Raw genomic sequence first — 13,791 nt, 5'->3', positions numbered from 1 at the left:
TTATGTGCAAAACATGATTCATCTTTAACTATGGAGCTGTGAGCAGTGCTTCCCTGAATATATTTTAGAATTTTAAAAAAATGATTATCAAAAGAGGAAGTGCCTTTGTTTCTATGAGTAAATAAAAGACATTGCTATAGGAAAAGAACTTCTGATCCATGCACATTTCATCCCACTGACTTTTTACCCCTTTCAGTTCCACAGCACAGTGAAGGTTCTGTTGAAAAGTTAATGAAGCTTCCTCATACTATGTTACCATTTAAACAGTTTCCCCTTTGAGTTGGCTTTGGACTGTCTGATGTTGCTTACTCTTTTCCATCTCCCCACATGTAGATCCTTGGCCCTTTGGACTCCAGAGTTGTGAGAGGTTCATGCTTTGAGGGACAGTAACCACATCCACAGTTTTAAACTTATTTGATCTCGACCTAAAGACATAAAATTTCCCTTTTTCCCCTTGAGAAGGTGCTTGTAGTTAGCATGAAAAATTAATTTAAATCCCTTGGAATCCTCATTACTGTTTTTCCACTTTTATTGTTGTTCAACATAATAACATGAGAGGATTAAGCAGCTGTTTTCTAGTAGGTGCAGTATTGTCAGTTTCACAGAAGTAAATTCTCTAAATTGAACCTATATTCCATATGTCTATAACACTTGTATAGTGTACTGATTTTTTTTCTTTTACATGAGCTATTTATTTTAGTCTCCTGTCATCCTCTCATTATTAGCAAGAGATTGTAGAACTTACTGTGTAGGGATTTGTGCCGTATTCATTCTCCATTCTTTCTCTCCCTCCACCCCCCATGTTTACATTTTTAAAACCTTATCTTATTAAAATAAATCCACTGTTGCCTCTATATCTATGGAAAACTATTACCAAAAATAGTTTCTAAAATAAAAAAACTGACAGAAGTCAGCCCACATTAAACAAACTACTAAGGCAACTTCAGGTAGGGGAAAGCCTGCATAAATAGATTAACCTTGCTGTGTGCCCTGAAGGTCAACAAACTCAGGCCAAGTTGACATCAGTGAGAAGTAATTCAGACTCAAGGGCTCTCCCTGCTTGAGGACACCATGACTGTCAACCCCTTTTTGTCCAGAACCGAAACCTCAGGACCATATGACAAATATGTCCCAGTAAATCTAAACTTGATTAGCATGTGTGTCTGCTGGCATTTTGTTTGTAATATATTGAGTTCTCAGGTGCCCAGCCCCACCTCTTTAGCAAGTCATGACTATCTCTAGCAGTACTCTCCTACTGCTTTTGACTCCTAGTCCTTGTACACTCTGAGTTCTCAACCCTTTTTCTCTCCCCATGGCTGGAAATAGTTATTATAATTAAACCTCCCTAGAACCTTCAGCTGGGGTCACTAATTATCAGTGGGTTGCAGGCAAGACTGATCCCAGCTGCCTTTGCCAGCCTGTGACAAGGAGACTTCAATGGAACAGGCAGTAGATGCCTGTGAGGGGTTTCTGCAAATTTCTCAGGTGAACCATTTTAGTGATGCAAGCCAGGACTGTAGTCAGATAAATGGGAAGCTCACTTAGCCTATTAATTCATTTCAAATCATTTATGAATTGACAGTTTTTATCTGAGACAGTTAGCAGTAAATTCAGATTGATATTTCATGCTTCTAAATTGAGTTCCAGCAGTGCTTCTGAACACTATTGACAGTGTTTGGAAACATAATTGTATTATTTCCAGTAACATCATATTGATGTTCTGGTACTTATGGGGATTCATCACAGTATAAAATGTTGTTTCTTTCCATGTTACCAAATTTTCTCTTTTATTTCCAGAACTATTTGATGAGTTAGTAAGGTGTCTAGATATGTCATTTAATTGTCAAAGAAGAAAGAATATGCAGTAGATGAAAAGTGTTTTGATATTATAAAGTGAAGAAAATGTTACCACAGTTGCTAAACAGTGTGTGTAACAGGATACAGGGGCACTACCTTCCTGTTTAACAAGGGTTTCAGCCTTAGTTTAAGTTCCTCCCCTGCACATATGCTCATGAGAAGGACTATAATACAGCTGTTTGGTTGAGTGAGTGGGAAGAATGCCTTTGGGAAGTTAGGATCCACATTCAAGTTTCATGGGACTAGGCTGAACTGCAAACTGGGGAATTTTGTTTCCTTTTCACCTTATATTAATGTTTTGCTTTTGTTTTATAAATATTATCCCTTGAAGCAACTTTGCTGGCTTCAAAACCACTCTACCAGCATACACAGTAGTTAAGGAAAGATAAACTAATCCAAGATTACTTTTATTATATGAATGGGACAGGCTAGCTCTAGATATTCATGGAACTTCATTTTTTAGTGTGTCTCTCTAAACTCATCACATACAAGAACTCCAAAGATATACATCTCCTCATGGCAGTGCACATCCCTTCTTCGCCACCCACACAAATCAACAGTAAACTAACCCATAAGAGAACAATACGCTATACTCTGGCACTTCAGTTCAAGCCCAGTATTAAAAATCAGCATGCAATAAAATATGCTGTATATTATTTTAGCTTCCATTTTTTTCTTTTCAGTAACCTAGGAATTAAGTTTTGTTTTTTTAACAGTCCATCTCAGTTGTTCTGGTCTGTATGCATTCTGCTTCCTCTCTCTGAAGGATGTTGCTACACCCTAATGTATGGTTAAATAGGTATGTTTTTTCTGAAGGATCCTCGTAACTTTTAAATCAGGATAGATTCATGATGGGAAGGGAAGGGACCAAAAGGAGGAAATAAAATTTCTAATGAAACCAAGAGGTTATTTGTAAGTTAGGGAACTAGAGAAAATAGAGGTGGAAGCCCTTGACTCTGGGCTACGTTTTCCCCTGTTCATTCATCAAAACCAGTTTGTTGATAATTAGAGTATAGTGTAAAGCCTATTTTTTTACACAGGGTTTCACCTGATTTCCTTGGAGAAGAGCTTTGAGAGGGTTTCCTTGAAAGAAAAGGTTGAGTTTATTGTGGTTGGAGAGACTTTTCTTAGTTTTTGTCGTTATGTTAATTTAGTTTTAAATTGTTATTTTGTATATGTATATGCGCTTAGAAGGTTTTGATAGTTGCACTTTATAAATTTAAAAATAAATGCATCTTTGTTAAACTCCTTCAGCGTAACCCTGAAAGAAGGCAATCAGCTATTTGTAGAAGGTTTGAAGGAGGGCAATTGTAGCATTGTAATATTTTTTATATGTAAATTGTAGCGAGGGTGAAAAACAAACTGAGATTGTGAACTAAAAGTCTCCAAGCAATTTTTAATAACATCTACACAGCAATGTCGTCCCCCCTCCCCCAACAAAACTGAGCAGCAGCAAGTTTCAGAGCCCAGGTCAACTGACTCAGTCTTGTGAGGCTTGCACTGTGGGGCTAAAAATAACAGTGAAGACATTCAGGCTCAGGCTGGAGCCCAGGCTCTGAAACCCAGCAAGGAGGGGAGGGTCTTGGAGCCTGGGCTCCGGTCCAAGCCGAACGTCCACACAGCATGAACCCAAGTCAGTTTATGCGGTCTCTGAGAGTCTCTGCTGCAGGTGTTTTTTTGTTTTGTTTTGTTTTTTACTGCGTAGATTTACCCATTGAGGTATTGTACTTTTTTTTTTAAATCGCCAATAACTTCAGAACATGAACTTTTATTTGTTCTAAACTGGGTATTTAACATTTTAGGAAGACTGCTTGTGGGAGACATGTTCATTTTCAATTAAATGAAAGGATGTTGTGTAGAAAAAATTGTAGAGGTAAAGATTTATAGGTAACAGCACAGTTGAATAATTCAGCTGATGACAATGTGGGGGAGAAAGAGAGATTTGATTTTTAGTACTCAAGTAAATGAAACCTGACTTGCTGTTACAGAAAAGAAAAAATAAGATGGAGCTTCATTAAAATGAAATGCAACTATGATTTGTAGTTTAGGATTATTTTTTTAAATGCATATTTCATGGTATGTCTCAGATTATCATTAGGATTGAGCAGAGTGTTTAATAAAAAACCCAAATATCCCTACTCAATGTCCTTTGGTAATTGAAGCCCAAAGTAATTTCTGGGTTTGAGTTTGAATTATCACAATTTGAACGTTCCCCTTCATGATTTGGATCAATAACCTGATTTTGTTGCAAATTTGATTCTGTGGTTTTCCTATTCAGCCAAGGCCTTGATCCTACAAACATGCATGTGCTTAACTCTACGCACATGTGTAGTCATTGGTGCATCAGTGTAAATGGCTGCACGATCTGGAGCAAAGTGTGTGTATAGCTTTATTGGGTATTGGTAGGGACAGCTGAAAATTGATTCTCTGCCTCTCTTTCTTTGGATAGCTGCAATACAGTAACTCCTCACTTAAAGTCGTCCCGGTTAACGTTGTTTCACTGTTACGTTGCTGATCAGTTAGGAAACATGCTCGTTTAAAGTTGTGCAATGCTCCCTTCTAATGTCGTTTGGCAGCCTCTTGCTTTGTCCACTGCTTGCAGGAAGAGCAGCCTGTTGCAGCTAGCTGGTGGGGGCTTGGAATCAGGGTGAACTGGCAGCCCCCCATCAGCTCCCTGCCCCCCATCAGCACCCTCTGCTGCAGCCGCCCAGCAGGTTATCAATTGGCAGTTCAGCTGTCCCTCCCCCCACTGCCATGTGCTGCTCCTGCCCTCTGCCTTGGAGCTGCTTCCAGAGACTCCTGCTTGCTGTGCAGGGAGGAAATGGGGGGCCTAATGTCAGGGTGTCCCCCTCCCCGCTGCTCCTGCACCCTGCTTACCCCTTCTCCATATAGAGCAGGGAGGGGATACAGACGGAGAGAGACAGAGAGAGCTTGGGGCAGCAGCTGCTGTCTCAACTTCCTGATCCACTTAAAAAGACAATGCACTTAAGAGTGGGTCAGCTTACTTAAAGGGGCAGTGTGCATCTCTCTCTTCCTCTCCCACACACACAAGGTGTGTGTCTGTCTCTGTCTGCTATGCTGTCTCCTCTCCCTCCTGTTCGTGCTGCTTTGTGTGAGAGGCTACATTAACAACAATGTGTTAACCCTTGAGGGCTCAGCCAAGTGCTAGTTCACCATTTAGCATCAAGGCATTCCCTGGGAAATATCCCTCCCTTTTCCACCCTCTAACTTCACCACCTCAACCAAGCTTCACAATCATCATAGCTGTGAACAGTATTAATTTTTTTTGTTTAAAATGTATACTGTGTGTATATCTATACAATATATAATTTTTTGTCTGGTGAAAAAAAATTTCCCTGGAACCTAATCCCCCTGGATTCGCTTAATATCATTTCACTTAAAGTCACATTTTTCAGGAACATAACTACAACGTTAAGCGAAGAGTTACTGTAGTTCCTTTTGCTTCATAGTTATGTAATCCTCATGTGGCTTTGTGAGCATCTGGTTCAATGAAGTATGGGATATCCTCTTACTGTTACCCTAAGAAATAAATTAAAATAAATGTTTCTCTTGCTGCAAGGGTACCTTTTTATTATTTTTGCTGAATCCAGTTTCTTTAATCCACAGCATTTTTTGCCCTTTTATCATTACTTAGAATTTGAGGAGTTTTTTTATTGTGCAAATTATTTTTGTATTCAATTTGATGTGGTGTTGTACAGTATTTGGATTTTTTTTTTGTAATTATCTGTTTTATAATAACCTTCATTTTGCTACCTCCCAAAATACAATTTTTAAAAAGCATTGTTACTGACCAAGCATGGAAATGTTCTTTCCAAAAGATTTTTGGAAAGTTATGGGTCTGAGAAGAGAGGGTTATAATAGAACCTATTAACCCTTTTAATCATACTAGTAACCTAGTATAGTATGCATCTTTTAAAAGTTGCATTAATATTATGTTTTGTATAATACAGCTCAAAACTGCTCTGGATTGAGGACCTGTGGGCAGTGTTTGGAACAGCCTGGATGCGGGTGGTGCAACGATCCCAGTAATACAGGAAAAGGGCATTGTGTGGAAGGATCTTCAAGAGGGCCAATGAAGCTTGTTGGAGTGCACTCCAATGAAATGGTTCTTGACACTAATCTTTGTCCAAAAGAGAAAAATTATGAATGGTCTTTCATCCACTGTCCAGGTAAGAACTTCTGATTTGTTTCATATTGTTTGTCTTTTTTTTTCTTTATTTGAATAGTATGTATGAGCTCTTAATGTCAAATGAAAGCATGTAAGGTTTTGATTGCTTTTCTGTTTATATAGGTACACAAACAATACCAAAAATTATTTTAAATAACATAATTAACATTTATACAAGATTAAATTTTTTACTAAATGTTATCTGGGAATTTACTCTGCAAGAGCCAGTTTGTTTTCCAGTTGCTGCTAAATATATAGCTTCCAAATTTTGTGTGGTTACATGTGGGATATTTTTTGCAAATTTAATCAGAATTTGCATATTTGCAAATAATTTCCTGTCAGCCTGCCCTCTGGCTTGCTACCTGTTGCCTACTCCTCAAGGCCTCCATGCTGGTCTTGCACAAACAAAAAAGACCATAGGCTGTCTGGCTGCCTAAAGCCAAGAGCCATTGCAACTTCCAGTGACTAGGGGGTAGGAACTTCCTGCATCCCAGCTAGATATGTGATGATCCAGCTGGGTTGTGGAAATGTGTCACAGGGCTGCAAGATGCTTGACACTTGATGGCCCTAGCTAAATAATATATTTTTCCTAACTTAAAAGAGAATATCAAGTAGCTGAAGCCTAAATTTAAGATACGTTAAATAATTATAATGAGGAAATTACTCTGGTAAATCCATCCCTGCTGCTTAGAAAGCTAACAACACTGTTACCAGCACACCGGTGAAACTGACAAGCCCCAAATGATTTATCCTACAATAAGTATTGCTCTTTTAAGACTCAACATGAAAAATCTCAGTTCTCAAAACAAGGGCTGCATTATTGGTAAAACTGTAACTTTTCAGCAGGTGTCCCACCACCAGTAAACTTGGAATTCTGAAATTATCTGTGATCACAGCAACATGTGCAGATATGTAGCATAAAGGGCATTGGTGTTTTTTTTAAAGTCTTCCCCTCAAAGATCTTAAGAGAGCAGAATCTGAGTTCTGAGAGAGAGTATTGTATATTTTAGCATCCTTTCTGTTCAAAAGTGTATACAACAGACAGAGGAGAGGAATTACTGAATGTATTGAAGTAACATTGTTAAAATTAACACCAAGTGAAAACTGTCATGTTAATAGTTAAAAAACTAAAACTGGATGCCCCAAGACAACAGGCAACACTATTAGAAAAAAATGAACCTTTTTCATATTTCCTGGAAATATGGGAGAGTGTCATTACATTTAATATAACCTTAAGCGATTTAATTCAATCTGTGGATTAAAATATAGGCACTTGTTGTGATACACATTATTACTTGTTGTGATACACATTCACCCAAACCCGTATTACTATTGATCAGTTTGTACTGAATGCACAGCTTGCTTAACTAAAATAGAATTATAGGTTTGTATTACTAGCCCAATATATATATATATATATATATATTTTCATATATAACTGTATCCACTACACTTTCTGGATGAAATATTTGGGCTCCTCTCTCTGGATTTTAAGACATGAGCTTTATGTATTTAAGACCAATCCTGTGGACTTTGCTCAGTCAAAGCTCCTATTGAGAGGAAACTGCGACTAAGAAAGGATTTGGTCCTAAGTCTTCACTGGAATCTATTCTGCAATGAACATTTTAACAAAAATATTTTTTTTACTGCTGCCTTTTAAGAGAAATTATTTAATATAGCATGTCATTCTAGTAATATTTATTTTTAACTATTTCAGGAGAATCATTGTTTAATCCTGTATCTAAATTTTGTGCACAGTTGATTTTTTTAGTCGAAAACAAATGTAAATTAATCTATATCATGCAACATAGCTATATTTGAAGATTATTCTACAGTATTTATAAATATGTTGCCTATACATTCATACATATTGCATGTGAAGCATGTAGTCAGTTTTTATTGTATTTGAAATTCATGTTCTCTTCATGGAATCTCTGTGACTTGATAGGATTTTTGATAAATCCCATGGATTTGCATTATTTTAAATTCATTCTCATTGTTTCTGTGTGTTTTAATTGTTAAAAGAAGTATACAAAAGGGCATCTCTTGTTCAGATGCAGGTTAAACATCTCCAGGTAAACTAATCCTTCTCTCTGCCTGCGGGAATGTGTTTGGGAAACTTGATGATAATTTTGACATCCTTCTTAAGTATTTTAAGCCATGTGTGCCACATTTCTAGTTGTGTAGCTGTTGTGATTTTTTTAAAGTGGTTTTATGTGACTATGAAACTTTTCTGTGATTTCAGGTGACTAACTGCTGTGGTGTGGCAATAAAGCAGATGTCTGGTATCTTTGACTTGTCGTAATCATTTCATTCTCCTTGTATCTGGTGGGACGATTCTGGCAAGCACATAAAGGCTGTTCACTTTTGTTGGTTGTAGACATCCTGTGATGTAGCAGCAGCTGTCATTTGGTACAGAGCCCAGCGCCAGTCTTTCCCACACTGCACATGTGTATTCGGCTGTCAAGTAGCAAAGCGCAAGTGCGGTGACTCTTAGTATTTCTGGATTGGTTCTCCATTTGGAATTAGCAAGTTTCCTGAGTATGGTGTTCTCGGTGCTAACTTTGCCTTTTGTCTGCTCTGTGTATGCCTTGAAGGAAAAGTAAGGTCTAGCATCACTCCAAGGTAGATGGGATTCCAGCAAGTGGTATCCCATTTCAGATTATGTTGAGTTGTCTATAGGCCTCACTGTTCCAAAGATGGAAGAGACTTGCTTGCATTTTTTCTGGGTTGGCACGTAGTTGGTTCTTGATGTAATACACTGAGAACTCAGACAGTGCAGATGTTAATATAGCTTTGATCTGGGTGAGATCCTTGGCTTGGGCAGCAATGTATAGGTAATTGGCATACATAAAGCATTTTGTACTGAGATAGATAAGTTTATCATTCATGTAAACGTTGAAGTGTGTTGGTAAAAGTAGGCTCCCTGTGGTAGGCTGTTTTTCTGTTGCTACCTTTTGACTCCATTTCCCATATATGTTGACATAAAAATGTCAGTTCTCTAGTAGAGATTATCTGAGTTGAACGAAGTGCTGATCTTTCATCGTGTTCTATATTTTAGTGAGTAGCTTTCAGTGAGTCACTGTGGTATATGCTGCTGATAGATCAACAAACACAGCAGCTATTACTGTACCCTTTTCAAAGCCATCACTAATGTATTAGTGATGTTCAGTACCTGACTGGTTGTTAGGAGACCTAACAGTGGTCAGGCCTAGTGTTGGAGGAGAGTCAGGTATAGTGGTTGGAGTTTGAACCCTAGAGCCAGGGTTCAATACAGGGCCAGAACCACAAAGCAGGGCCAAAGTTGAGAACTGGAGTCAGAGTCAGGAATCAGCCGAGGATCAAGGAAAAGGCAGAGTGAGGAATCAGAGCTGAGGGTCAGAACTGGATTATCAGGAGTATGGGAAGGCAGGAGCAGGGCTGGTTCTGAGGCAGGAGCCAAACTGGGACTGGATGGGAACAAGACTGGCTGGAGGGCACGATCTGGGCTGGAGCAGAAGAGGAGTGGAGCAGGGCTTGGTGAGATACTAGCACAGGAAGGCAGGGAGTCTGTGGGCATGTGCATTGAGCATCCAGCAAGAAACTGCTGCTGCTGATCTTAAGAACCATCCTGCTAACTTCCTCACCCAGTTAGGCAGTGACGCTGGCTTGTTAGGATGGCAGGATTATTGAGCAGGTGCAGTTGCAGGGCCTTACTACTGACACTACTGCATGTCTTACCTCATGGAATCCAGTTTCCTGTGGGATTAGGTGCTTTCAACAAATGGTGATAGGTGGTTTAAGATGAGATGCCCGTATAGTATGTAGGGGTGACATAGTAGTGATATGCATCTGAAGTTCTTTGGCTCCACTACATCCTTCACCAGCTTCAGGAATGTCACAACATGTGCTCATTGCCAGATCTTGGACACTTTGTATGTGGTTGAGCCTGTGTGAAAAAACTTGAGTAACCAGTTCTTTGTTGCTGATCCAAAGTGTTGGATTTGTTCAGTACTAATGTCATCTAGATTGGTGGGTTTGCCATTTTTGAGGACATTAATTCCGGAGGTTAATCTAGTCATTGTGTACTGTGCCCCAAAATTATAATTCTCTTGGTGGTCTTGCCACTTACACTGTGTCTTGAGTTATTTGTTCAGTGTCCTGCCATTTTTTGGGATGTGATATGCAAAGTGGTCTGCAGTAATATAATAGTTTGGTGTTAGGCTGCATTGATCTGTATGGCAATGGGTCAGTGTTGTGAATGTGGTATCAGACCCAAACTAAGTTTGTTATATGAACCAACTATGCTGTTGCTGCCAAATGCCTGATCAGGATTTTAGCACCATTTCCATCAGCTGCTGTTGAAAGAACTGGTGAGTTTGTGGTCTTGAATTAAGCTCAAGTGGTGCATATCTGTCCACAGTTCAACTAGTTCACCATGTTAATCAGTTATATAGTAGCCTCATTTGCCACTGTGACTATTGGAGAGAGTCCAGCGGAGGGCAACGAAAATGATTAGGGGGCTGGGGCTCATGACTTACGAGGAGAGGCTCAGGGAACTGGGGTTATTTGGTCTGCAGAAGAGAAGAGTGAGGGGGGATTTGATAGCCTTCAACTACCTGAAGGGGGGTTCCAAAGAGGATGGAACTAGGCTGTTCTCAGTGGTGGCAGATGACAGAACAAGAAGCAATGGTCTCAAGTTGCCGTGCGGAAGGTCTAGGTTGGATATTAGGAAACACTATTTTACTAGGAGGGTGTTGAAGCACTAGAATGGGTTACCTAGGGAGGTGGTGGAATCTCCATGCTTAGAGGTTTTTAAGGCCCAGCTTGACAAAACCCTGTCTGGGATGATTAGTTGGTGTTGGTCCTGCTTTGAGCAGGGGATTGGATGATCTTCTGAGGTCTCTTCCAGCCCTAATATTCTATGATTCTATTAAAGTTGCCAATGATCACCTGCATTTTGTCATGTTCGAGGTTATATGGGCTAGTGAATTTGAATTGTTTGCATGGTGGTTTGTAGACAGATGTGATGGAAATGTCACCAATGTCTACAGTCAAGACTTCAGTGTAGTTCTTATCAGTCATAAATGTTGTGTTGATAACAAGATCAGGTTTGATGAAAATGGTACTGCTTTATTACTTGTGTGATCTTTCAGTGGCCAAGTTCACCTTGAGTATCTTTGTTAAATCCCTCTCTGTTTCTCCTGGAGACATAGCAGATGGCAGTTGTAGTCAGCACACATTTTGGCTATAAAATCTTGTTTGGCACCTGAGAATCCTTCAACATTTTATAATATTATTGTTAGTGCCATGATAAGGACCCTTCTGAATTACACTGATCACTTGTTCTACATTCAGGTACAGTTGTTCAGTTATGCTGTTGACTCTATTGGTCTGAAGGCATAGACATATTATTTGGTTATATTATGGTGATAGGGGCAGGATTTTTGTTATGAAAGAATGTTACACCCTGTGAAGTGCAGGGAGGTGAGGGAGGGAACAGTCCCAGATCTTGCCCTGTGGTGGCACAGTTTGGTTCTGCAGGCACCCCATCCTCTGTTCCATCAGGGTTCTTGAAATAATTTGCTCAAAGACCAGAATACTTAAAGTACAAGTATGTGGGGTCTTATATATTATGTCTTTTCAAAATACAGATTCTTTGGCCTCTGAGTTCCAAACCTTGTTTACCCTTAGGTCAGGAGACTAACAACCTTCCTTCTTGAGTCCTGTCCTGTGATTAGGGCCAGGTTCCTCCAGTCCTCCACTAGCCAATTTAGAGTTAAACAAAGGAAAAGTTTAATATATTCTTAATGCTAATGAGTCATGATAAACTAGCTCTAAATAGCCATGCAATAAACTACTGCAAGTTCACTCTCTATAATAAAACAAGATTCCATTCAATTTTCTGGTTTTCACATGCTTAGAAACTTTTGTGCTGGAATTCTGCCTGAAAGTGCATATTTTTAGAAAAATTGGTAAATCAATTATGGATTTTCAGAAGAATGAAAAATACAAAACTTTTCTCCATTGGAAAGAAGGGTCTTTTTGACGGGTGGAAATACCTAAGAAACAACAGAACTTTGAAATTTCAAGCTGCATATGTAATTAGGCCTAAGTGAACAACTTGTACCTTTTTAAAATATGAACAATATCTGTTTTAAAAATATTATGAAAATGTGAGACTGATGATTCACAGTAAAAACTTGTTAGCTAGCACGTAAAAATAGATGCAGTGCACATGCATACTGACGAAGTTGACTGCACCAATATTTGGTTATAATAATTTACAGGCACAGCTGCTGAAGCAGGAGGCAATTGTAAACTCAAGAGGTTTCATAGCTTCACAGCCAAGAGTGGTGTTGGTTGTTGCACAGTAAATTGCTAAATTCCTACTCTGCAAACCTGTTAACTCTGAAATGAGAATCCATGTAATTTATGTATTCTATTTATGAATATCAGTCACCATAGTATCTAGATGCTGAACCCAAATAACAAAAGCAGGAGGAGTTTTGAAATGGATTTTAATTGGACTTTGCTCTTGTCAACTGAAGGCACAGCTACTCTATTTAAATTCATTCACTTTCCCCCCTCTTTTTCTCTTCTTTCTCTCTTTATTCTATTTCCTTTATTTTTTCTTCAGTACCTATTATTAGGGGTAGAGTGATACAAAATCAGTACGTTTTCTGCTGGATTCTGAAAACATTCTAATAAGGGGCTCATTGTTATCTCTTTCAGTAGAGTACTCCACAGCCTGGTGCCCAGTAGCTAAGATTGTTGTGCTTCTGATTCTACAAAAATTTTACCTTAATATTTTTGGTTTCTGTAACCGTTGACAACTTTGCTCTCTTGGTATATCACATATGGAGAGGCAATCGCTTAAACAGACAGATTGAGGTTCTTGATAATTAGAACCAGGATTTTGAATTTTACCCAGAAGTGAACAGGAACATGTGAAGTGTGCTGGGTATTTCTGCCTGGATGGCCTCCATCTCTGTACTGTGTCCTAGGTATTTATAGATATATCCTTACACCACCTTTGGAGGTAGAGAAGTATTATTCTCATTTTCCAGATGGACAAACTGAGACACAGAAATTTTGACTTTTTCAAGGTCACTCAGGAGGTCTGTAGCAGACCCAGGAGCTGAATTCATCCTTAACCAATAGATCATCCTTTCCCATTAAACTTTATAACTTGCTTTTTGTGACTGGTCCAGCTGCAATCTGCTGTGTCTTGCACAAGTGTAGTTTTTGATTGGGCCTAAACAGAGGGAGCCAAAGTTTTCCAATATTGAGGTGATGAATGTGTGGATCTCAGCTGACAAGTCCTCATTGGAAAGGAGTATAGGTGTACCAATAATTCAGAGGTGGTGGAAGCATTTCTTGCACTGTTGGTGCGATTTTATGAAGGAGAAGAGAAGATTCCAGTACATGCTATCTTGACAGATGCTTTCTCGAGGGGTCTTGGTAAGCTCCCTTACTCTTCATACCCGTACCACTTCCATCTTCTTGATTTGATAGTTGTTCTTTCAGAACTTTCTCTTGGAGCCACTGTGTCATCTGTGTGATGGCACTGGCCATATTGACTGAAGAGATGTATGATTAGGTGCTGTCAGAATGTTGGTGGCAGGGTAAGCCATGTAATCACACAGCTTCTTCCAGGGTCTTATGTCTACTGAAAAGGAGGGAGAATAGGCTTTATCTTATTGATAGTCCACATAGGAGGGCTCTGGTGAAAGTGGAACCATTTCCCATCAACACTCTTTGGG

The 13,791-nt window shown here is 39.1% G+C and overlaps 1 protein-coding gene across 6 annotated transcripts in view; it reads left to right on the top strand.

Annotated features, from left to right (window-relative positions):
• The window catches only part of ATRNL1 (attractin like 1), a 948,738-nt gene that overhangs the window by 293,552 nt on the left and 641,395 nt on the right, over window positions 1–13,791 (top strand). For all 6 annotated transcript variants that reach the window (XM_045024151.1, XM_045024152.1, XM_045024153.1 and 3 more), the window contains exon 18: window positions 5,829–6,047. In XM_045024151.1, coding sequence (XP_044880086.1) covers window positions 5,829–6,047 — 219 coding nt within the window. The remainder of the gene's footprint in view (window positions 1–5,828; window positions 6,048–13,791) is intronic.

This window comes from Mauremys mutica, chromosome 7 (genome assembly GCF_020497125.1).
Source record: "Mauremys mutica isolate MM-2020 ecotype Southern chromosome 7, ASM2049712v1, whole genome shotgun sequence".
Taxonomy (NCBI): Eukaryota; Metazoa; Chordata; order Testudines; family Geoemydidae; genus Mauremys; species Mauremys mutica.
Note: the sequence above shows the minus strand (reverse complement) of the source record. Positions and strands in the feature narration are given on the sequence as shown.